Below are 25,346 nucleotides of genomic sequence, written 5' to 3' on the forward strand. Positions count from 1 at the left end.
AGATATGAGAAGGTCATTGAAAAGATTATTTTGCGGGGATCCAAAGTGGTGACATAAGTAAATGCAGTACTCGCATCCTCCCACAACCACATCAAAATTACAACTAAACCACAGAACAACCATTATTCAGAACTGCCTGATATCTGGCTGAACGGAAGTCCTACAACTAGAGAATTAAAGAAGAAGCCACAGTGAAACTGGTAGGAGGGGGGCAGAGGTGTGGTCTGGGCTAGTGTGACATCCGTGTGTGGCATTTTTTTAAGTCAGGAGGAATATCTCACCGGAGGCGCTCCCTTCCTGTGCCCCCATGAGGAGCCAGGGGTCCCCTCAGCCCAGCCTTCCAGTGCTGGGAAGAGAAGTCCTAGTATCTTCAAGCTGTAAAAACTAGTGGGGATTGGGGCTGAGTGATTCAGAGGCTACTGCAGTCCCAGCAGTTCTGCTTAAAGGCCCATGCACGGACTTAACTGGGACTCACTTCCTCTGAGCTCCAGCTGAAGCGAGTCCTGCTCCATAGAGGTGTTTCCTGCACAGCAGTTCTTCCACTATAGCAGGGGTCCTCAAACTTTTTAAAGTGGGGGCCAGATCACGGTCCCTCAGAGAGCTGGAGGGCCGGACTATATGAACTACTAATTCCTACTGTAACACCTCGGCTGCGCTCACTGCCCAAAAAACCTGGCGGGCAGGATCAGACTCCTCTGCGGGCCGCATGTGGCCTGCGGGCCGTAGTTTGAAGATCCCTGCACTATAGACACAGCTGGTCTTCACAGCTACTTGGCTTGGGAGTCAATTCCTCCTTGTGACACCAACAGCAAGCAGTGCTCAACTACAACAGGAGAGTGCACACAGCCCACACAGGGGAACACCTGCAGTACCCACTCAGGTGACTGGGGAGGCTGAGCCACAGGACCCTATAGGATATCTACTACATAAGGCCATTCTACCAATTTGAGGAGACATAGCAGCTCTACCTATACATGAAACAAACAGGGGAGCAGCCAGGATGTGGAGACAAAGAAAAATGCTGCAAATGAAAGAACAGAAGAAATCTCCAGAAAGAGAATGAGAACGAAATGAAATGGAAGCAAGAGAACTACCAGATCCAGAGTTTAAAACAGTGGTTATAAGGATGCTCAAGGAACTTAGTGAAAATATCAATGACATAAAAAAAGGCCAGTCATAAATGAAGGATATAAAAACTGAATTGAATAATTACAGAGAATGAACATGAGAGTAGAGGATGCCAAGAATCAAATCAGTTATTTGGAATATGAGGGAGCAAAAATCACCCAATCAGAACAGCAGAAAGAAAAAAGAATTAAAAAATATGAAGATAGCCGATACCGGTTTGGCTCAGTGGATATAGCGTCGGCTTGGGGATTGAAGGGTCCTGGGTTCAATTCTGGTCAAGGGCATGTACCTTGGTTGCGGGCATATCCCCAGTAGGGGGTGTGCAAGAGGCAGCTGATCAATGACTCTCTCTCATTGATGTTTCTAACTCTCAATCTCCCTTCCTCTCTGTACAAAATCAATAAAATATATTTTTTTAAAAATATGAAGATGTGTAAGAAGCTTCTGAGACAGCTTTAAGCCTACCAACATTCAGATCATGGGGGTGCCAGAAGGAAAAGAAAGGGAGCAAGAAATTGAAACATTTAAAAAAAAAATAATGACAGCAAACTTTCCTTACCTGGTGAAAGGAATAGACATACAAGTCTAGGTGTAGAGAGTCCCAAACAAAATGAACCCAAAGAGGCCCACATCAAGACACATCATGATTAAAATGCCAAAGGTTAACCCTACCAGACCTGAGGCCCTGAACCTAACTGTCCCCTATACCTGGGTTCCTGAGCACTAAAGAGAAAAAATCAACATGATATAGAAAAATGTTAGTTACATGCAAACAAGTGGTTAGAATAAGTGGAACTTGGAGACATTGTAGAAAATAGGTCTGTCTTTCATCTAGTGCCAATATTCCACTTTTGTGTGCCAATCCACCCAGCAGGATGAGCTTTGTTTCACACAGAGGTACTTCTTGCAAAGTGAGCACCAGATGTTGCTCTTCACCTTTTTTTTTTTTTTTTTTTTTTAATTTATTGAGTTTTTACAGAGAGGAAGAGAGAGGAATAGAGTTAGAAACATCGATGAGAGAGAAACATGGATCAGCTGCCTCCTGCACACCCCCTACTGGGGATGTGCCCGCAACCAAGGTACGTGCCTTTGACTGGAATCGAACCTGGGACCTTTCAGTCCTCAGGCTGACACTCAATCCACTGAGCCAAACCATTTTCGGCTGCTCTTCATCTTCTTGCATGGATTGTCTTTGTAAGACACTCCAGGATTTTGCTTGTACCTGGAGTGCTTTTCCATGCACACACACACATATGATTATACGATGTCCCAGGGGAATCTCTGGAAAATGATTGTCTCGGGTCATCCATTGAGGGCAGGGTTCCTTTTATGGGTGGCGGTGGGCTGATGTCCTGTATCCACCAATAAGTTGCAGGCACAGTTTCTGAATATATCTGGTGAAATAAACTGTTTGTTTTTTTTTGTTTTTTTTTTGAAGCAGCTTGCTTCTTTGAAGCATACAAGATATAAGAATTATAACTGGCCCACATAACAAAATTTATGAACGAGACTGGTGAAGGCGGGTCATCTGGTCATTTTTGTCACAGCCACCCATATATTTATTATAGTCCTTCACCAGTTGTGGCACCTGAATTTTTTGCACACTGCCATCTTTATTTCTTCTATTTATTACTGCATTTTGGGCTGGAATGTGGTAGTTTGAAATAAATGTGATGGGCTGTCTGTCCTGCCAAACTAAACATGTTTCACTTTTTTGACATAGATAACGACTGTCACCCCTAGCAAGTTTTTTTAACACTTTTCAGCGACTTAGTAAACTGCTTCCTGTTTTGCTGCAGGGTTCCCACAATTCCTGTGTATAATTCTGTCAGTGCATAGTTAGTTAGCAAGGGTTACAGAGTTGTAGAACCAGTCCATGACAAGCATATGAGATTTATTTTTCCATTTCACATGAGGTCAGGAGAGGAAGACTGTATTTCCTACTGCACCCAAGTCTTTTATAGGCATTGGTGCAGCACCAGGGTAGATTTCTGCATTCAAACTGTAGCCAGTCTCACCGTCACAGAGAAGGAAAGACTTGATGCCCCACTCTGTGGGCTTATCCTTGATATATTGCTTGATGGCCAAGTGGTTTGGTTTTTTGTCAGGATCATCCCCTCATCTATGCTCAAATGTTGCTTTGACAGATAGAAGTGGAGAAACTTGGGGAGTAGACTTTCCAAAAAGGCCTAACTTTATATATTCTATCTGTCTTATCGATATCTGTGTCTTCCTCATCAATTATGTGTAAAAAACTCCAAAGGGCCAAGAATCTGTCTCGAGTCATAACATTTTGAAATCCGGGAGTAAACCCAACAAAGTCAGAGCCCTCATTTGTCCAATAATCCCGATAGCTGGGCTTCATACATAAGTATTCTATATAGATCCTCAGTCTAAGAAAAGCCTCCATTTCTTCCACTGTGGCATCCTTGAAATTTTTGGCATTGTAGGAGTTTGGCTTTGTTATATGCAGTTGGTGGGCCCGGAGGTTGATTTTCTCTTCCAAATTTTGCCAGAAAGTATCATCCAAAAACAAGGATAAAAAGTCAGTCGGTTCACTCTCCTCTGTGATAGATCCAGGAATGTTCACTGGGCCTTTTCCATTCTCATTGAAATTCAGATCTGTATTTGGTGATACAAAATTCCTTGTCTAACCTTCATTACCACCTAGATCTCCCCCATCAGCTGTTTGAGGGACACGCCCCCTTCTCTTACTATTGATCTAGATCTATAAGGTTCAAGATTCTCATCATTACTCGAGCTCTCACTCTCTGTGTCACTTGAACTGGAAATGTATTCTTGATGAATTTCTGACTCCTCAGAGTCTGAATCAACCAAAGTATCGATCACCTGTTGGACTGTGATAAGCCTAGACCAACTTTGCTTTCCTGTTGAAGTGCTTGGTTCCTCAGCCGCTCGGTTCATTGTGAATTTTCAGAATTTTTTCATGTCAAACCACACAAAGTCAATTCAAACACATGGGGGCAGACATTTGCAATGGCTAACCATGAGGTTTGACCACAATTGGTTGGTTATTTTTAGTTTGTGACGCATTTTTTGCACGTACTAGACAAAATATCGAAAATTAGGTACAGCAGTATAGTGGCAGATTCGGAAATTACTGAAAAATTGGTACAGTGGTCTGATAGGGTTAAAGGCAAAGGATCTTAAAAGCAGCAAGAGAAAAGCAGTTAGTTACCAACAAGGGAGTGCCCCTATAATTATCAGCTGATTTCTCAACAGAAACTGTACCTGCTGGAAGGGAGTGACAAGAAATATTCAAAGTGGTGAAAAGCAAGGCAAGATTACTCTACCCAGCAAAGTTATCATTTAGAATTGAAGGTCAGATAAGGAACTTCCCAGATAAGAAAAAGCTAAAGGAGTTCATCTCCACCAACCAGTATTACATGAAATGTTAAAGGGTCTTCTTTAAGAAGAAAGATAAAAAATATGAACAGTACTATGGCAATAAGTACATATCAACAATTGAATCTAAAAAGAAAAGAACAGGACTGTAATGACAAAATAAACCAATGCTTTACTAGTGGCCCAGTGTGTGAAATCTCAGTGCTAATCAGAGACGTGGAAACATGGAACAGACTGATGAATCTCAGAGGGAAAGAGGGAGAAGGGCTGGAAAGAGATTAACCAAAGAACATATATGCATACATGCATTACCTGTGGACACAGACAATAGGGTGCTGAAGGCATAGGTTGGGATAGAATCCAGGTGGAGGGTGCCAATGGAGGGGGAAAAATGGGGAACATATGTAATAGTCTCAACAATTAAGATTAAAACATATATACTAATAAAAGGGTAATATGCCAATTAGACTGGGAGACCTTCCAGACGTCCTTCCAAACAAAGCCATAGTGGTGAGGCCGAGGCAGAGGCAGTTAGAGGTGATCAGGTCAGGAGGAGAGGGAAGTTGGGGGTGATCAGCCTGACAGGGGAGGAAGTTGGGGGCAAGCAGGTTGGCAGGGGGGCCAGTTGGGGATGACCAGGTTGGTAGTTGGGGTAGTTGGGGGCGAGCCGGCTGGCAGGCAGAGTGGTTAGTATTTCCCTGTCAATCTTCTTAGAATGATATAAATGATAAGACCCTACCCCCAGTGAATTTATCTCTCATGTATTATCTACTTGTAGGTCATAGAATATCAGTGTTAGTGTCTAATCTTTGAGGTATGCAATTAAGGTTAAAACTGTGATTTTGATATTGTTTGTCTCAATTTATATCATGCTATTGGGATATATTTGTTAAGACTTTTGTTACAAGTTAGCAACCAACTGGAGCTTACTTAAGAAAAAAGGGAATTTTTTTTTTAGGATACTAGGATATCTCACAGAATCCAAAATCAGGGATTGCAACTATGTATCTCTTAGTAATAGTGTAGAAGGGTTTGTGAATCATTTATTTTAGATCAGGAGCTCACATCAATTTCATAAATTGGTTAGGTTGGTAGGTTTCCCTGAACATGGCATTTTATCTTGCAATAAAAATTTGTGTGTATGGAGTGAGAGGCGGGCAACTCTAGAATTATGTTGGCAAAGATAATCCAGTAGGTATCTGCTGTCTAGAAATTAGAGATTGATTTGGACTGATACAGTGTTAATTAATAGTTCAGTAATGAACAAGCAATTTATATGTTAGTTTAGGGATGTTGTATATCTGAATAGTTTCTGGCCCTATGCCATCTCTGTATATACACATTTGTCTATATGGTCTTGAATCTTATTACTCCAAATATTAGAATTATACATATTCCTTATTTTTATTGCCAATTTCAAATCAGTTACTGTTCTAGAGATTTGAGAACATATGTATATTTGGTATACCTGTTATCATCATGTTTCCCAATTTTGTTAAACTACTGTGCTTCTGTGCTTTTTGTTGAGTGTATATTAGGGAAACAACCACCTGGCTCTAATTCAGTGTTTGTGAAAGGTGCCACATTGATACCCTGGAAATTGAAGCCCTGTGTGAATGTGGGATAGCAACAATGTCAACGTCCCAGATCCTGGTCTCTTAATGTACTTCGGTCTTGATTTGCAGGAATAAAGCTCTTTTCAAAGATTATCTCATTTATTTTTTTCTGCCACTGTGAGTGTTCATATGTAAAAGCTTTTATTTTAGGATCAAATGTACTTAGTCTCTTCAGAAAGTTAAACAGTTAGGTCACTTTTTTTGTTCCTGTATTTCTTTTCATTGTTAAAACTTGAATTGATCACTTAAGACCAAAGGTCCTGATATTTTAAGGTCCTGATATATAAATCACTCTGCCTTTCTCTTCTACTGCCTTTCTCTTCTAATTCTTTCGGACAAATTGCTTTTGACAATAATAACAGCTACCATTTATTGAGCACTTATGTATCAGATTTAAGTGAAGCACTTTATATAAACACATTCTTCATCATTAAAACTATCCTGAAAAGTATAGTTTTCATATAAAATATAAAGAAACTGAGACTTAGAAAGGGTAAGTAGCTTGCTCAAAGCAGCAATGCTATTAAATGCTAGAGCCAACCTGGGCTTGCCCGAGTCCTGCACTGGTGCTATTTCACCAAACTTCATTGACTACTCATAAGAGGTGTTCATTTGGATTAGACATCACACTGGCAGGTCTGTTACGGTACATGTTGGTCATGGTTGATTTGGAATTCATTTTGCTAGATATTCCATTGTTGTATTCATAGATACTCTTGAATCACACTTTTTACTTTCTTTAAAAGTAAGTCATCAAACTAATAGGAGTTGTCTGAAGAGTTGTGATTATGGATAGAAGGCCTTGACAAAATATGGTTTAAGTTTGAACTGTTCTTCAGTATTTATGTTGGTATTAACAAACTTTAAAATAGTAAATACGTTAAGAGTCTTAGTCTCGGCACAATTCTTGGAACCTTTTTTATGAAAAAATTTCCTAGGTGGAAGTGCTGTGAAAGTAAATCCTTTAGTTATTTTACTTGTGTTACAAGTGGTTATGAGCACTTACTCTTTGCCAAACATTATGCTGTATAATTAGGGATGTAATGGTAAGTAAAATAGAAACAATCTGAAATGTCTCAGTAGCCTGGAAGGGAGAGACAAGCAGTAAAAAATAATCATAATTAAATTGATAAGTGCTATAATAGAGGAAGTAAAAGATAATTAAGAAAGAAGAGCTGAAACCGGTTTAGCTCAGTGGATAGAGGGTCGGCCTGTGGACTGAAAGGTCCCAGGTTTGATTCTGATCAAGGGCATGTATCTTGGTTGCAGGCACATTCCCAGTAGTGGGTGTGCAGAAGGCAGCTGATCAATGTTTCTCTCTCATTTATGTTTCTAACTCTCTATTCCTCTCTCTTCCTCTCTGTAAAAACTCAATATATTTTTTTAAAAAGAAGAAGAAGAAAAAAAAGGGACATCTATTCCAGATCTAGATTAGAAGGGCTTCCTGGAAGATGTGATGTTTAGGGTACATTAAGGAGGATAAGTGAGAATTATTCAAGTAACAGTGTCACGGGCAGAGTATTCCAGAATTAAATAATAATGAGTGAAGGAATGTTTTATTTTACTTTTATAACAGTTTTATTGAGATCATTTACATACTATAAAATTTCACTCTTTTTAAATATACATTCAGTTGTTTGCATTGTATTCACAGAATTGTGTAACCATCACCGCTGTCTAATTACAGAACACATTAACCACAAAAGAAGCCCCATACCCATTTAGCATACTCCCCTTATTCCCTCTTCTCCCTAACACCTGCAACAATGAATCTACTTTCTATTTCCTATTCTGAACACTTCATATAAATAGAACCATACACTATGTGATCTTTTGTGACTGGCTTCTTTCACTTAGCGCCGTGGTTGGCAAACTGCGGCTCACGAGCCACATGCGGCTCTTTGGCCTCTTGAGTATGGCTCTTCCACAAAATACCACGGCCTGGGCGAGTCTATTTAGAAGAAGTGTTGTTAGAAGAGGTTTAAGTTTAAAAAAATGTGGCTCTCAAAAGAAATTTCAGTCGTTGTACTGTTAATATTTGGCTCTGTTGACTAATGAGTTTGCCGACCACTGACTTAGCATAATATTTTCAAAGTTCATTCATATTGTAGCCCATATCAGTATGACAGCCTGTTTTGAGAAATGGGATGAGCAAGACAGAGAATTGAAAGTTCAGTTGATCATGTTTACCATGCATAGAGCAAAAATTAGAGAATAGAGAGGTATCCTACTAGAGAGGTAAGCAGAAACTATATGTAGGTATGGACTTTATTCTAAGGGTAAAAGGATATAATTGAATGGTGTTAAATACAAAATAAAATAATCAGATTTGTTTTGTATTTGTATAGAGACTAGGCTAGATGGCTACAAAATGGATTCGGGACAGGGAGACTAATTAGGATTCTTGCAAAAATTTGGGCAACAGAAAGATGTTGGTGGTGTGGGATATGGCAGTGGGAATGGAGAGAGTGTATGAGTTTGAGAGATTTAAAAGGCAGGATTGACAAGATGTATTATTTGAGTGTAGAAGTGGGGAGAAGTAGAGGTAGTATTTAAAATGGCATTTAAAGTTTTGGGTTGGTGAGTGAGATGGATAATGAGGCATAGACTTATTAAAGATCTGGCTAGCTTAAATGAGTTCCTAGGGTGCCAATCTATAAGGAGTACTAAAATGGTTCTGGAAAGTTAATGTAATGGAGGGAAAAAGGTAAAGAATTCAGTTATCAGAACTTTTTACTCATTAGTAGAGTACTGTATGTCATTTAGAGGAAAACTGTGATAAACTACTGTAGAAGAAGATAACACCCCCTCCCTCACCCCAGCTTCTTGCTTAAATAATGAGATGTTTCCTAAACTGTACTCTAAGTAGCCCGAGGGCTGTTTTATTGAGCCCACTCAATAGATGAGAGGTTGTCATCAGTGTCTCTTTTTGCCTATCCCTTTTATGGTTCTAATCCTTTTCTTTTTCCTTTTCTCACCCTCCCCTCTCCTCCCCCTCTTCCTCTCCTCTCCCTGTTAATCTTCACTTGAGGATATTTTCCCATTAATTTTTAGAGAGAATGAAGGGATGGAGGGAGGGAAGGAGAGGGAGAGAGGGAGAGAGAGAGAGAGATGTGAGAGATGTGAGAGAGGTCGGCAATTGAACCAGGACCCTTCTGTGAGTGGGCTAACACTCCAACCATTGAGCCACACTGGGCAGAGCTCTAACTCTTTTCTTTAGAATATTTACCTACGATTGGGTTGAAGAGTAACAAACCTACTGTTACATATATCTATTGCTATATGATAAACTACACCAAAACATAGTGGCTTCAAACTATTATTATTATATTTTTCCATATATAAGATGCTGTTTTTTTATCCTAAAATTATTAGACTGAAAATTGAGGGGCGTCTTATACATGGAATTCAGCTGGGGAGGGAGCCTCGAGGATGTGTAGCTGCCCATTCCTTGTCAGACAGGTTTCCTCCAATCACGAGCCTTATTGACTGACATCAGCTGATGCTGTAATTGGAGGTGGAGAGTGCTGCAGATGCAACAGGGACCAGAGCATTCTGAGCTCATAAAGATGTCAAAAAATAAAAAGATAAATACTGGTAAGCAGTTGTCTTACTCTGCAAAATTTAAACTGAATGAAAACTATGCAAAAGAGCATGGAAATAGAGCTGCAGAGAGATAATTTGGAGTTCCTCCCACTGAGTGTATGATCAGACAGTGGAGAAAATAGGAAGAACAACTCCTTAACATGCCAAAAAAAAAGGTTTAGAGGAAGACCAGCAAAATGGGCAAACTTGGAGCAGAGGCTTAAGATTTGGATTAAGGAGCATTGCCAGAGTGGCTTATGTGTGTCAACCAAGCTTATTCAATGTCAGACAAGAATGTTTGCAAGCGAAATGAACATTGTTGACTAGAGGCCTGGTGCATGAAATTTGTACTTGGGGGTGAGTATCCCTCAGCCCAGCCTGCACCCTCTCTAATCTGGGACCCATCGAGGGATGTCTGACTGCCTGTTTAGGCCCAATCCCGGGCAGTTGGACATCTCTCTCACAACCCAGGACTGCTGATTCTCAACTGCTTGCCTGTCTGCCGGCCTGATTGCCCCTAACCACTTCTGTCTGCCAACCTGATCACTCCCTAACTGCCCTCCCCTGCCAGCCTGGTCGCCCCTAAACTGCCCTCCCTTACAGGCCTGATTGCCCCCAGTTGTCCTCCCTTGCAGGCCTGGTCCCTCCCAACTGCCCTCCCCTGCAGGCCTGGTCCCCTCTCCCCCAACTACCCTCCCCTGCAGGCCATTTCTTGGTGGCCATCTTGTGTCCACATGGGGGCAGCCATCTTGTATGTTGGAGTGATGGTCAATTTGCATATTATGCTTTTTTAGATAGGATATGATATTCTTAGTTTTCTTGTGATTAGTTTCAACTACTAATCTTGTTCAAGGCTAAATTAAGCTCTTAAGGAATTTCAAATTATCTCTGAGCAGTTATAGAGGCATTTATTGGATCTTGTCATATATTGAGAAGAAGGAAATAACATCTGAGAAAACTTTGGTTTTTGCATACACCTAATAGTATATGTTAAAATTGGGATAATAGATCCATTGCTACTAAGCAGAAGAGTACTGAGATTATAAGAGACTCCATTGGAGGAAAATAGTTGTTTGGCAATAAAAGTCTTCTCAGGAAGCTTTTGAATCTCATTTTAAAAATTCTGTATAGGTAGGAAAAAATTACACTAACAAGGACTTTCTTATGAAGCAGCAGGTTTGTTAGCTTTGGATTCTTGGGAGCCTATTGTAACATAAATCAGTGGTATTATTATGAATTAACATAATTAAAGGCATTGGATAGAAAGGGCCTGCCTTGATGTTTCACTCTGTATTATATATTGAAAATAAGAAGTGTGCAAAAAGTCTTAATTGTTCATTGTAACATTTACCTGTTGGCCTTTTTAGACAATAAAATGTATCTGCTGCTGCATTACATTTCATGCTGGCCAGCCACATCTTTGAATCTGTAGATGTAATTGTAATTTATTGTTTAAGCCCTATAGCTTTTATTTGTCTGGCTATGATAGGTTTATATGAAGAAAATTACAGCTTCTTGCTTTTGCAAATGTAGTGAGCAATGTGTTTTTTCTTTAGGTTCAAACAGAACATACTGAATCAGCAGGACTGGCTGGCAGTGCAGCAAGCATGATGATTAAGCACAGGGAAGTCTGTTTCTTATCACATGTGTAAGGGGGGAAAGGTAAGAAAACCAATGTTCATATTTCTCTTAGAGCTTGAACTTAAGAAAACAACTAGATCTATAGAAAATAATGCTTATGTTTATATGCTGCTTGCTTCATTAATAACATTGCCTCTTATTAAATCAGGAGTGGTTTTAAGAAGAATTTGACTTAAATTCAGAACAAAAGGATATTTTTAAATTACTGTTGAATTATGTAAAAAATTCTACGTTCTCTATCAGTGCTTTTAGACTCAATTTCTACCTTGAGCATACATAGTAATTTCACTATGAAGAAGAACATGGATTTGAGCAATATTGTTAAGAGTAAATAATAGTAATTTACCCAATTAGTGCCATTTATATTTCTTATTCATCATGCAAGAGTTCAACAATTAAAGCTAATTTTGGGGCAGGGAATCAGAAATATAGATTTAATTACATTATTTTGCATTTTTAGACTACTTATGAAGAGCAATACTTTTAAGAAAATTGGAAGCAGTGCCCTGGCTGGGTAGCTCAGTTGGTTAGAGCCATCATCCGAGTTTTCCAAGGTTGTGGGTTCGAGCCCCATCAGGGCACATACAAGAGTCATCCAATGAATGCATAAATAAAGAGAAACAACATCCCTGACTTGTTTTACTCAGTGGTTAGAATGTCAGCCCCATGGCTGAAATCAAGGGCATGTGCCTTGGACCCGGGAAGGGATGCCAGCGTGAGGTGCCCGATTGATGTGTCTCTCACATCGATGTTTCTTTCTCTCTCACACTCCATCCTCTCTTTCCCCCTCCCCTCCACTCTCACTAAAAAAATCAATGGGAAAAAATATCCTTAGGTGAGGATTAAGAAGAAGAAAAAAGTGGAACAACAAATCACAAATTGATGTTTCTCTCTCATACTCTTTCTCTTCTTTCTCTCTCTGTAAATCCAATTAATAATAACTAAATACATCTACGCTTATTTGTAAAAGAAAAGAAAATTGGAAATATTTTAGTAGTTCTTTAGAGCAGGAATCATTGGCTTTTCCTGACTAGAAATCATGTTTGATTATTTAAGGGGTAAAAAATGGTGGTGGGGTAGAGGGTATATAGATGAGATTGGTTTCCAAAACTGATTTCATCATTCACTAATTAGTAATTTCGTATATTCTGGCTGAGTTTCTGATTTTCCATGTAAGCTTTGAGGATAGAGGCAGGGTCTAACCGTGTGTGACAGGAGACTGAGCTCCTTTTCTATTCAGTTGAGTAGAGCAAATACATTTGGCAGTAGTGCCTTCCTCATCAAAACTTCTGGGCCTACAGTTAGCAAGGTATTTCTTGTCCCCTAGCCTTCTCACATGGAGTATGAGAGGGGAGTGCCCCTCTCTGCTTTCATGTGGTGAAATTTTATTCTTCAGGTGCCACTTCTTTAGAAAGTTTTCATCCACTGCAAAGATGGTCAATAATAATAACAAAAAATAAAAATAATCAGCAATAATAAATTATAATATTTATTATTATAGTCTACCTTACCCAAAATTATACACCCTTGCAGTTTGGATTTATATTTTCTTTGGCTCCATAGTACCAGTACATACATGTCAATTAGTATATATAACAATGTTTTTTTAAATATTTTAAATTCATTTATCCATCTCCTCTATGAAACGTTAGGCACTTTTTGGCCAAGGACGTTGTTTTATTTGTCATTGTAACCTAATGACTAAGACAGTGCCTGGTATTTAGTAGATGCTCAGTAATGTTTGATGCATGTATGTAAGCATTTATTGCAATCAGTATATGGTATAAAGAGGAATTACCAGTGAAGGAGCCAGAGAGGCAGTCAGATCAGTGCTGTAAAAGACAGATTCAGGAGACTGTTTAACAGCTCTCTGGTCAACAGAATAAAAAAGGAAAAAAGGGGTCTAGAAGCCCAAAGACAAATGAAGAGATCCTCAGGAAGAAACTACTGAAAATTAAGTTATTACATTTCTTTTTGAGATCTGCATATATAATATTTAGTGACTTGTTTTTAAAAGGAGATGGGTACTTTTATAAAAACACAAGTAAAGAATCCTGACTTAGATTTAAATCCTTTGAGAGGCACAGTTTATGCAGTGAGAAACCTGCCCCTCTCCCAAGTCCTCAGGAGATCACAGTTTTTTCAGAGATCAGGGATGAGGCACCATAGTGAAAACAGGGATTAAAGGAATCCTATATATTGACAAGTGAGACCCTTTCCCTCACTCTTTCCTCTGTTCTTTCAGAAGGTGATTTTCTGGTAATACAGCTCTGCACCCCCTGACAGGAGATTATGAGCTTCTCTGTAGTCCAAAAAAAACAACTTTGTATACTGACATTTTGAGGTCTTTCAGTGAAATAGTTGTGTTCATCACTCATTGGAAGCCTTCTAGTTGAGAAGCCACACATGCAGAACTTTGCAATTGGCTTTTAGTACTTCATTTGTTCAATAGATAGGCATTTGGGGAACGGTCCAGTGTGAAAGACAGAGACCAAAACACAAAAGTACAAAAGAGGAACTTGAAGGAAATATTTTGGAAACAGAAGAAAGTTTGAAAACAAAAACAAAACTGTAGGTAATTATATCAGAGAGGTAAGAGAAGAAATTATATCCATGAAATAAGATCAAGATGTCATAAAAAGAATCAGAAAAAGTAAGTGCTCTGGAAATTAAAAATTATTGATAGACACTTTTAGTGCATGTTAAATAATTTAAAAATGATCTCAGGTTTAAAGAAAAGGCACAAATATATTACAAAAATACTTTTTTTCTCTGAACCATTTGAGTGAGTTGCTAGCTGCATGCTGTGTCACCTTTGAAACTGTTTCCTACAAATAAGGACAGTATCCTACCTACATAATCACAATACAGCCATCAAAAGTCAGGGGATTAACTGATGCATTACCACCATCTAATTCTCAGACCTTATTCAAGTTCCCTAGTTGTACAAATAATGTTCTTTATGTAAAGAGGCTCTAGTTTCAAATCACATGTTGCATTTAGTTGTCATGTCTCTTTAGTCTCCTTCTTTCTGAATAGTTCTATGGTATTTGATTTTCTTGACCTTGACACTTAAAAATTGCAGACCAGTGATTGTGGAATGTCCCTCAATTTTGGTTTGCCTGCTATTTCCTCATGACTAGATTCAGGTAATGCATTTTTGGTGGGAATATCAAAGAAGTGGTGCCATTTTTGTTTTTAATTAATAACCTTTATTTTTTTATTTTTTTATTTTTAAAATATATTTTATTGATTTTTTTACAGAGAGGAAGGGAGAGAGATAGAGAGCCAGAAACATCGATGAGAGAGAAACATCAACCAGCTGCCTCTTGCACACCCCCTACTGGGGATGTGCCCGCAACCAATGTACATGCCCCTGACCGGAATTGAACCTGGGACCTTTCAGTCCGCAGACCGACGCTCTACCACTGAGCCAAACCGGTTTCGGCAATAACCTTTATTTTTTAAGAGCAGTTTTAGGTTTATAGTAAAATTGAGCAGAAAGTACGTACAGGCTGTTCCCCAAATACTCCTAACCTTACTCCTTGTTACCCATGCCCCATCTCACACACATAGCTTCCCCCAGTATCAACAATGCTATGTCCTTTTCATTGTAATTCATTTAAGGAGCACAATTTCTATTATTGATAACTAGAGGCCCAGTGCATAAAATCGTGCTGGTAGGGTCCCTAGGGCCTAGCCTCCTGCAATCAGGGCCATCTTCTGCCCGTTTGCCAGTCCCCAGGCCGAACACCACCTCCGCAGCTGGGCTGCCAGGCTGTTGGGATCATCAGCTCATCCCCGGCTGCTCGGGGGCTCAGGCCTTTGGGAAAGCACTGACACTTTATGCTGGGCCAACCTTATACACTTGGCTCTGATTTACCACACTCCAGCTCTGATTCTCTCTCTTAAACAGATGCCCTCTTCATCCTGCCTCCATGACTATTCAATTTTTTAAAATCCTTTTTCTTTTTAAACATTTTATTTTGAAGTAATTATAGGCTCATAGGAAGTGCAAAATAGTATAGAAAGTTCCTTCATTTACCCATTTTTTTCTCATTGATGACATCTTTACATAAAAAAAGATCAAAACCAGGAAATTGATATTTTATCCATTTATCAGTTGGTAGATATTTAAGTTGTTTTTAACTTTTGGCTGTTATGAACAATGCTGCTGTGAACATACTCATGAGTATATGTAGTTCTCTTCCTTTATTACATGTAGATTTGTCATCATTAAGATCTCTTGTATTACTTCTTTATAGTCATATACACAACTCTTTCCTCACTATCCCATCTTTTAAGATTTAAAAAATTAAAAGCATTATTACAAGTCACAGGAAGAGCTGAGTAAGCATAGATATCATGTTAATGTTCATGATTGGAAAGAATTAATATCATTCCCAATCTTGAATGAGAAGCAGGCTAGGACTTCTACTTTCTGAATGGTAATTTTATTGGCACTCTGTTCCATTCTGCTCCATTGCTGATATAGGGGCCATTTGGGGCATCCCCCGCCCCCCAGATCTTGACTTTGTGCAGAGAGCCCAGTCTGGCTCCCTCTAATGCAGAAACTTCTATAAGTTTGCAGCCAATAGTTCCCATCCTCCCTGCTAGTTTTCAAATTCCAGGCCTGAGGGTTGCTGTCTGGACTGCCACCTTTCAGTTCTCACTACTGTGGCTTGCATTTGTTCTGGTTTATGGCATCTGTATATTTCCTTTTCTATCTTTTGAAGTTGAGTGTATAAACTTAAAAAAAATAATCTATTTTGTCTGTAATCACAGTGGAAAGGAATGCTTTCCACCACTAATTCATTACACTTCTCTCTTTCTCTTATACATATTTTTATTGATTTCAGAGAGGAAGGGAGAAGGAGGGAGACATTAATAATGAGAGAATCATTGATTGGCTGCCTCCTGCATGCCCCGTACTGGAAATCAAGTCCGGAACCTAGGACCTTTCAGTTCGTAGGCAGATGCTCTACCCACTGAACTAAATCAGCTAGGGCTCTGGGGCTCTTTTCTTTTGAAAAATTTCAAACCTATAGAAAAAAATGAATAAATAGTATAACGAAGATTCATTTAGCCTTTATCTAGATTCATCAATTTTTACCATTTTTTCAAATCCTCACCCGAGGATGTGTGTGTGTGTGTCTGTGTGTTAAGAGAGAAAAACATCAGTGTGAGAGAGAAACATCAGTTGGTTTTCTCCTGTACCCACTTGTCTGGGGATTAAACCCACAACCTAGGTATGTGCCCTGGTTGGGAATTGAGCCTGAAACCTTTCGGTGTACAGAATGATGCTATAACCATCTGAGTCACCTGGCCAGGGCAATTTTTGCCATTTTGCCTCTTTATTGAGCATCTCTCTTTCTGACTTCCCTTCTCACCCCCACATTCACACTCTAATACTTTTTTCTCTCTCATTCATTCAAAAGTTTTTTTTTCTTTTTTTTAAATTAAATTATTATCTGTGTACATATTTTAACATTGCCCCCCCCTCCCATACATACCCTCCCCTCCCCAGAGTTTTGTGTCCATTGGTTGTACTTATATGCATGTATACAAGTCCTTCGGTTGATCTCTTATCTCCCCCAGATCTCCCTACTCTCCCCTCTGTCATTCATTCAAAAGTTAATTACAGATAGCACAACATGTCTTTCTTAAGTAGTTTAGCAGGCATTTCCTAAGAGTAAGGGCATTCTCTTACAAAATCAAAATACAGTTATCATATTCAATAAAAAGATTATTAATTCACTATACCGAATGTATAGTTCAAATTCCCTTGCTTATCCCATAAATGTTATGTTTTACAATACTTTGTTTATGAATATCTGCATGTTTTATTGAGGATCTAGTCAGTGATCTCTTTAGTCTCTTTTAATTTAGAATGATCTTGTTTTCTATAACACTGAATTTTTTGAAGAGTTTAGGACAGTTATAAAATAGATTCTAGATTTGTCTGTTTCTTCCCTGTTCAATGCAAGTTAAACATTTTTGGCAAGAATACTTGTAGGTGAGGTTTTAAACTTCTCATTGCATCACATCAGGAGGTGCATAATGTCAACTTGTTAAACTATTGGTGATATTTGATAATTTGGTTAAGGTAGTGATTACCATATCTTTTCATGGTAAACATACATTTTCTCCTGTGTAATGAAAAAGTCATCTGTGGAATGATACTTTGAGACACAGAATAGTTTCTTCCCTAATAACGATTTACCAAAGGTTTTAACATATATTTTTGATGCTTGCCTGAATTAATTATAATTGAAGTTTAATACAACTTACTAGTTAGCTGTGTATACACTGTTCACTTATTCATTTCAGAGGTATATATTGAAAAGATACTACATTAGTCTCTGTGCTAATCATTTGGTGAGCACAGTCAAGAGTTTGTCTTTGTGGTTTCTACATTTTTGGGGGAAAGATTGACATTAATAAAATAGTCACATCAGGGTGTATTTATAGATTGTTATAAATATTATAAAGGAAAAAATGGAGTTCTGTGAGAGAGTATGAAGGGAGATCACCTTTTCTAGGGATTCAGGGAAGACTTCCCTGTGAAAGTAAGTTAACTGAAAGATTTAGAATTATTTGGGTAAGGAGAAATGTGTTGGAGGCAGTTGGGTAAAAAGTCCCAAAGAGGGACCTTTTGTATCAATTGTTTTGTCTATAAATTATATTTTAACGATTGAAAATGTAATACAAATTTGATCTCTCTAGATTTAAACAAGTCTCTTAAGTGGTGTTTTCTCACCGATGGAGAATTATTTTCAAGCAGAAGCTTACAACCTGGACAAGGTTTTAGACGAATTTGAACAAAACGAAGGTGAGAATTTACTTTGGTAAAGGTATTTGAATGTATTTATGATATAGAGAATGTGTGGTTATAAGAGGATGAAGTACTTTTTAAATAAGTAAAAGCAGGTCCAATGACTTAATGTTATGTATTAATAGCCAGGGTGATAACTAACATTTTTAATTACTTTGTCAAGATATTATGCTAAACCATTTACATGGATTTTATGATTTTATCTTTAAAATAATACCATGAAAGCAGAGATGAGAATAGAGGCACAGAGGGGTTAAGCAACTTTCTCAAAGTTATGTTGCTAATAAGTGGCAGGATTAGAATCCAGGCAGCATGACATTAGAGCCTGAATTCTGCTCTACTATAAACAACCATCTATGGTCAAAAAAAGCTTTAAAATGTGTGATTGTATTTCCTGAACTAAGAAAAATTGCTTTTTGAATATCAGTTGACCAATAAAGTCAAGATATATTTCAAACTTAATTTTAAAAGATTAAGCAACTGTCAATATGGTTAATTAAATTATACCTTTTTAAGGCTCAGTCTAAAAATGTCTACTTAAGATTCACTAGGGAGCCCTGCCGGCGTGGCTCAGTGGTTGAACATCCACTATGAACCAGAAGGTCATGGTTCGATTTCCAGTCAGGGCACATGCCTGGTTTGCAGGCTTCATACCCAGTGGGGGTTGTGCAAGAGGCAGCTGATCGATGATTCTCTTTCATTGATGTTTCTATCTCTCTCCTCTCCCTTCCTCTCTGAAACTAAATACATAAATAAATAATATATATAAAAGATTCACTAGGGTAACATTTTCCTTAAATTCCCCTCTCAGGATGACTTGAATGGATAAGCCATAGTTAAATCTGTTTCACCTTACCAACTTCCTTGGAATTTTCTGTTTCTAACAGGAAATGACATGTAACAAATTTACTGAGTGATATATTTTCAGCAAAAGTCCATAATTTTAGTATGGACTCCAAATCTTTACCCATTGATTCAGGTTGTTATTTGATGGCAGCTGGGAAGAAAGATTAATCTTGATTTTGTGGTTTTGGGTCTATGATAGAGGAAGCCTTAAAGAGAATATAGGATCATTGGGGTAAGGAGGGAAAAGGGAGAGAAATGACCTGGAATGGCTTGCTCTTCTCATATTTGGTAATTGATGACCCAAAGCTAACCCACAACCCTAGATTCATTCCTGATTCACGTAAATGTGAAACCTAATCATTTGGGATTTTCTTGGATCTAGATGATCTTTATATATACCAAGGTGGAAGGTGTATTATCCCCTTAGTTTGAATCATTTATACAAGTATTTTCTCAGTCCTTTCTTTGGTTTGGCCCTTTATGTATTACAGTTATTTGTCATGAGATATCTATACAGATGTTATATCTAATCTTGTGAATACAATACTTTTAGAATGCCACTTACTCTAATTAATAAAACATTAGTCCATTACATCACTCTTTTTACCACTTCTTATAGACTCTAGTAGGGTACTTTGTATATAGTTGTTTTCTAATATATTTTTGTTGAGTCAATAAAAATTATTTCTCTTAGTTTAAAAATAGAGTATTTGCATTTAAAAATAACTGCTTTAGAAAAAAAAAAAAAAGAACTTCAGAAGCTACCTTCTTGTTTGTAACTAAATTGTTCATTTGTTTTAAACTATCTTTTTTTTTTCTTTCAAAATCTCAGTGCCAGTTGCATTAAAACTATAGCCTCTAGCTCAGGGGTCTTCAAACTACGGCCTGCGGGCCACATGCGGCCCGCAGAGGAGTCTGATCCGGCCCACCAGGTTTTTTGGGCAGTGAGTGCAGCCGAGGTGTTACAGTAGGAATTAGTAGTTCATATTGTCCAGCCCTCCAGCTCTCTGAGGGACCGTGATCTGGCCCCCACTTTAAAAAGTTTGAGGACCCCTGCAGCTGGTACCTTTCCAAATTTGTTTTAAATGATCTCTCATTTTGTGTTAATTTCCTCCTTTTAATGAAAAATATACCACACACAGACTGAGATAATACTAAATATTAACAATATGCCCAGGTAGGAGGTAGTTGAAAAATGAAATGGGTACCTGATCATTCCTGTTACTAGATAAATATGTTTATAAGAAGCAATATTTCTTTTTAATTTTTTTATTTTATTGATTTTTCACAGAGATGAAGAGAGAGGGATAGAAAGTTAGAAACATCGATGAGAGAGAATCATCGATCAGCTGCTACTTGCACACCCCCCACTGGGGATGTGCCCGCAACCAAGGTACATGCCCTTGCCTGGAATCGAACCCGGGACCTTTCAGTCCGCAGGCCGACGCTCTATCCACTGAGCCAAACCGGTCCCGGCAAGAAGCAATATTTCTTGTTTTCTTTCCTTGAACCAACTTGAAAACATGATTTTTCTTTTTAAAGGAAGGAAGTACATACTACTAAATCTCATGTCTCTACTACCCCAGATTTGATAAACTCAGGATTTAACACTTAGATACTAAGCCATTCTCCAAACAATCTGATGTTTTATGGCCTTTGTAATCTGCCCTTTCTAGATTTTTTTCACTGCTTTCTTACTTGAATTCTTCTTTCAACCCAAACTGATTTGGTTATTGCTCTCAGATAGTTGTGTTGGGTTCTATACTTTTCCTTGTTCCTCTGTTACATAGAATTGTCTTTGAAGCCCAGCCCATTTGCTTCTGTTTCAAATGAATTCAAGCTCGCTTTCTCAGCCTGTAAAATATCTGAATTTGTTTTCTGATACTACATAATAATTTTCAAATACTAATGCTACCCTGTACTGCTAATTAGATATTCATCTGTATTATATCTATTTCTGTATTTCTTGGAGGCCAGAGCTATCATTTAACCTTCATGTTCCTCAAACCCAATGCTTTTACTATGGTAGACACTCACTTAGCATATATTGATTGTGTATTTACTACATACCAGAGACTATGCAAAGTAAGGACTTACATTGGTGGAAAGAAATGGTTTCTGCCTAAAAAAGTCAGGTCAATTAACCATTGCATTATAGTGTAATAAATGCTTTAATGAAGATATGAAGAAGGTGCTAAGGGAGCATTAAAGATTGTTACTACTGAAGGGAAATATATTTGCATATAATTTTAGGATTATGTTGTATCAGATTTAAGCAAGAAGAAAGCAAGAAGGGTAATAAGTGCATTATTTATTATTTTTCTAATTAACCTTACACATTGCACTGTAACTTGGGGAAAATAACCATCATAGTTATGATCTGCTAAAAAGTAAACAGGAACATGAAATTATTCTTATTGATAGAATATATGTAGGTTGACTTAATAAGGTAAGTGAATATTTTCTGCCAAATGTCCTTGATAATGTAAATATGAACCTAATTAATACATTGTGACATGGTTACAAGCAGAATTTCACATACTACAGCAAACTTTTAAAAAACTTATGGACAAATTTCAAATATATACAAAGGAAACAATAGTATAGTAAACTCGAGTGTACCCATTACTCACTTCTGCAGTGACTGACATGCTGCCATTTTGGTTTCATTTATATTTTCAACCACTTCTCACACCCTGCTTCACTGTTTGTTTGTTTTTGACAGTTTTTAAGATAAAATTTACACACATTGAAATGTACAGATAGTAATTGTATATTTTTGACAAATAGATTTATCCCATGTAACCCACATTCTACTCATGATGTAATTATAGAACATTATGTCTTCACAGAAAATTCCTTTTTTGTCCTTTCCACTCAATTACTGTATCTTCATCACTTTCTGATTTTTATTTCACTTTACATTAGTCCTCACCCCATGATGTACTTGGTCAATCCAAGGCCTTCCCTATTGCTGGTGGCCCTATACCCCCCAAGTACAGTTTGTGGGCCACTTGAAATATGCTATTAGATTGAGGTAGAATTCTTTTGTTTGGAATGTTCTAGGATATTACCACTCAGTGACATTTAATAGGGGAACAGTTATAAATACATTTTCTTATTCTTGGCTAAGAATTAGAAACTTTATATTCTAGGAACATTTTATTTTCAGATTATATTTGCAAATATAGTTAATTAATTTAGTCCTAGCTTTTCCAGCATTACTAGCAGACTTACTGTAATTTGTTGTTGTTTGTTTTTTTTTTCTTTCAGATGAAACAGTTTCTCCTATTTTATTGGAAACAAAATGGAATAAGATTCTAGATCCCCCTTCGCACCGACTGCCATTTAACCCTGCATTGGCCAGTGTGAATGAACCTGTAGTTTCTAATGAGTCACAGCCACAATTGAAAGTCTTCTCTCTGGCTTATTCGGCTCCTCTGACCATACAAAGAGAGGACCATTGTGCTAATGGGCAGGACTGTAGTCTGAACCCAGAGGTCAACACAATGTGGATTGATGAAAATGCCATTGCAGAAGATCAGTTAATTAAGAGGAACTGTAATCAAGATGATCAGTGCAGTACTGTTGAAGTGGGAGAGAAGAAATGTGGAAACCTAGCTTGTCTGCCAGATGAGAAGAATGTTCTTGTTGTAGCTGTCATGCATAACTGTGATAAAAGGACATTACAAAGCGATTTGCAGGATTGTAATAATTATAATAGTCAATCCCTCATGGATGCTTTTAGCTGTTCACTGGATAATGAAAACAGACAAACTGATCAAATTAGTTTTAATATAAATGGTTCCACTGAAAAAGATATAAACTCAGAGAAACAAATGGATCTATTTAATAGGCCGAGTGCAGAGGGGGATTCTGTTAAACATCTATGTACTACTTCATCTGATAATCTAGCCAGTAGCTGTTCTCCTTCACAATTAAAGGATGATGAAAACTTAGGTGGAGACCCCTCTATGTCTGTAATTAAAAGTTTAACAGTCGATTCAGTAGTCTCATCCCAGGGAACAGAGGAAGGTCCTGCTGTTAAAAAACAAGAGAACTATATGCCAGATGAGATTCTCGCTGACAAAACCAACTCTCCTAGGACAGATATAGGGAGTTTAAACTCCTTTTCCCGTTTGAGTGAGGGGAATTTGATGAAAAAAGAGGCAGCAGAGGAGATGACAACGGAAAAATCCATCCCATCTGGATTACCTCTGCTTCTCAAACCAGACATGCATAATGGGTCTGGAAAGGATAACTGTGAACAGTTTTCAGATTGCCTTGTGCCCAGGGAAGTTGGAGCTGATGAAAATGAAGGTCGTGAGCATGAAGAAATTCTTGGCTCTACAGACCTTCTTAATACGACAGAACATTTCTCTGACTCTCAGGAGATGGCTGATTGGAAATTGACTAAACTCAATGAGGTGAATGACAGCCACGTAAGTGAAGAAAAGGAGAAGTTTCTGCAGATAAATCAGCCTGAGGACACTTACAATGATAGTGGAGGAGAGTGTGATAGAATGGCAGAAGCAGGTCTAAATTTAAAAGGAACTTTTGTGAATGAAAGTGAAGGATGTGATTTCTCCACTGTTATGGATGCACCAGCAGCAAATACTTCATCTAATTGTTGTGATTCCTATGGAATGCAGAGCCCAGTTGTTTGTTTTGTTCCAAAGACTTTACCCTCCAAAGAAGATTCAGTAACAGAAGAAAAGGAAATAGAAGAGAGCAAGTCAGAATGCTACTCAAATATCTATGAACAGAGAGGAAATGACATCACAGAAGGGAGTGGACTACTTTTAAACAGCACTGGTGACCTAATGAAGAAGAATTATTTACACAATTTCTCTAGCCAAATTCCATCAGTGCTTGGGCAGTCTTCACCCAAGATAGCAAACCGGCAATCTGTCAGTGTTCCTTTTGGTGGTGCAAGACCCAAGCAACCTTCTAATCTTAAACTTCAAATTCCAAAGCCATTATCAGACCATTTACAAAATGACCTTCCTGCAAACAATGGAAATAATATTAAAAACAAAAATGATGTTCTTGGTAAAGCAAAAATAGGGGAAAATTCAGCAACCAATGCATGTAATGCCTCTTTGGGAAACATTTCTATTGCTGATACAAATGGGGAACATTCAGAAAGTTATGAATCTGGGATATCTAGTAGACCCGGTCTTGTATTACCTCCAGATAGCCCAGATAATGATCTCAGAGCTGGTCAGTTTGGAATTTCTGCCAGAAAGCCATTTACCACCCTTGGTGAGGTGGCTCCAGTATGGGTACCAGATTCTCAGGCTCCCAATTGCATGAAATGTGAAGCCAGGTTTACTTTCACCAAAAGGAGGCATCATTGCAGAGCATGTGGGAAGGTAAGTGTATCAGCTCAGAAATCTAGCATGCTAATTTTGAAATCCTCAATTAGAAATTAGTAAAGGGAATAGTATAAGATGAACATACTTCTGATTGAGATGAACATTGTAAATAGCTTTTGAACACCCAGTTCTAGTTCTAAGTAAAAAGTGACCTCACTGATTATTGGTGTTTATATAAGGTTTTTATTGCCAAGACCTAAGCTGAATCAGTTTTCATGAACAGATGAGAATTGAGGAAGTATTAACTTTGTGGTTTCTATATTGTTAGATACTTGGTTAATGGAATTGTTTGAAATAAGGAAGTTATTCTTTCGATTTAAGAAATGTTTGTTATTCATTTTTTAAAAAATATATTTTTATTTCAGAGAGGAAGGGAGGAGCGAGAGAAACATCAGTGATGAGAGAGAATCATTGATCGGCTGTCTCCTGCATGCCCCCTACTGAGAATCAAGCCCCCATCCCTGGCATGTACACTGACCAGGAATCAAACCATGACCTTCTGGTTCATAGGTCAATGCTCAACCACTGAGCCAGACTGGTTGGGCTTAGTTCATTTTTTTTTTTTTTAATTCTAAGAGAAATTGAATATTGCACTTATAATCCATTGCAGTTTTTGCTGTAGGATTTCTGCTACCGTACTAGACATTCTGGAACTTTTTATACACAATACACACAATTTTGTCTTTCTCCCCATGTATATTGGTTGCGGGCATATCCCCGGTAGGGGGTGTGCAGGAGGCAACTGGTCGATGTTTCTCTTTCATCAATGTTTCCAACTCTCTATCCTTCTCCCTTCCTCTCTGTAAAAAATCAATAAAATATATTTAAAAAAAAAAGTTGAACATTACACATTTTTATGGCAGGATTATAAGAATAGTTGATAATTGTCCTCCCTAAATTCTGTTAGCTAGTAACATATCAATTTACTAGTTTTCTTTTTAAAGAACTATA

At 38.0% G+C, this 25,346-nt stretch overlaps 2 protein-coding genes across 3 annotated transcripts in view; one reads left to right on the forward strand and one right to left on the reverse strand.

The window, feature by feature from the left end:
- CC2D1B (coiled-coil and C2 domain containing 1B) overlaps positions 1–25,346 on the reverse strand; it is a 502,063-nt gene that overhangs the window by 391,661 nt on the left and 85,056 nt on the right. The gene's annotated exons all lie outside the window — the stretch shown is intronic.
- The window catches only part of ZFYVE9 (zinc finger FYVE-type containing 9), a 118,938-nt gene that overhangs the window by 21,969 nt on the left and 71,623 nt on the right, over positions 1–25,346 (forward strand). For both annotated transcript variants that reach the window (XM_084872870.1, XM_084872869.1), the window contains exons 2-4: positions 11,252–11,357; positions 18,063–18,168; positions 22,291–24,392. In XM_084872870.1, the coding sequence (XP_084728996.1) occupies positions 18,099–18,168; positions 22,291–24,392 (2,172 nt within the window). In that variant the 5' untranslated portion in view covers positions 11,252–11,357; positions 18,063–18,098. The remainder of the gene's footprint in view (positions 1–11,251; positions 11,358–18,062; positions 18,169–22,290; positions 24,393–25,346) is intronic.

The sequence above is a fragment of the Pipistrellus hanaki genome (genome assembly GCF_964339955.1).
Source record: "Pipistrellus hanaki genome assembly, chromosome: 2".
NCBI lineage: Eukaryota > Metazoa > Chordata > Mammalia > Chiroptera > Vespertilionidae > Pipistrellus > Pipistrellus hanaki.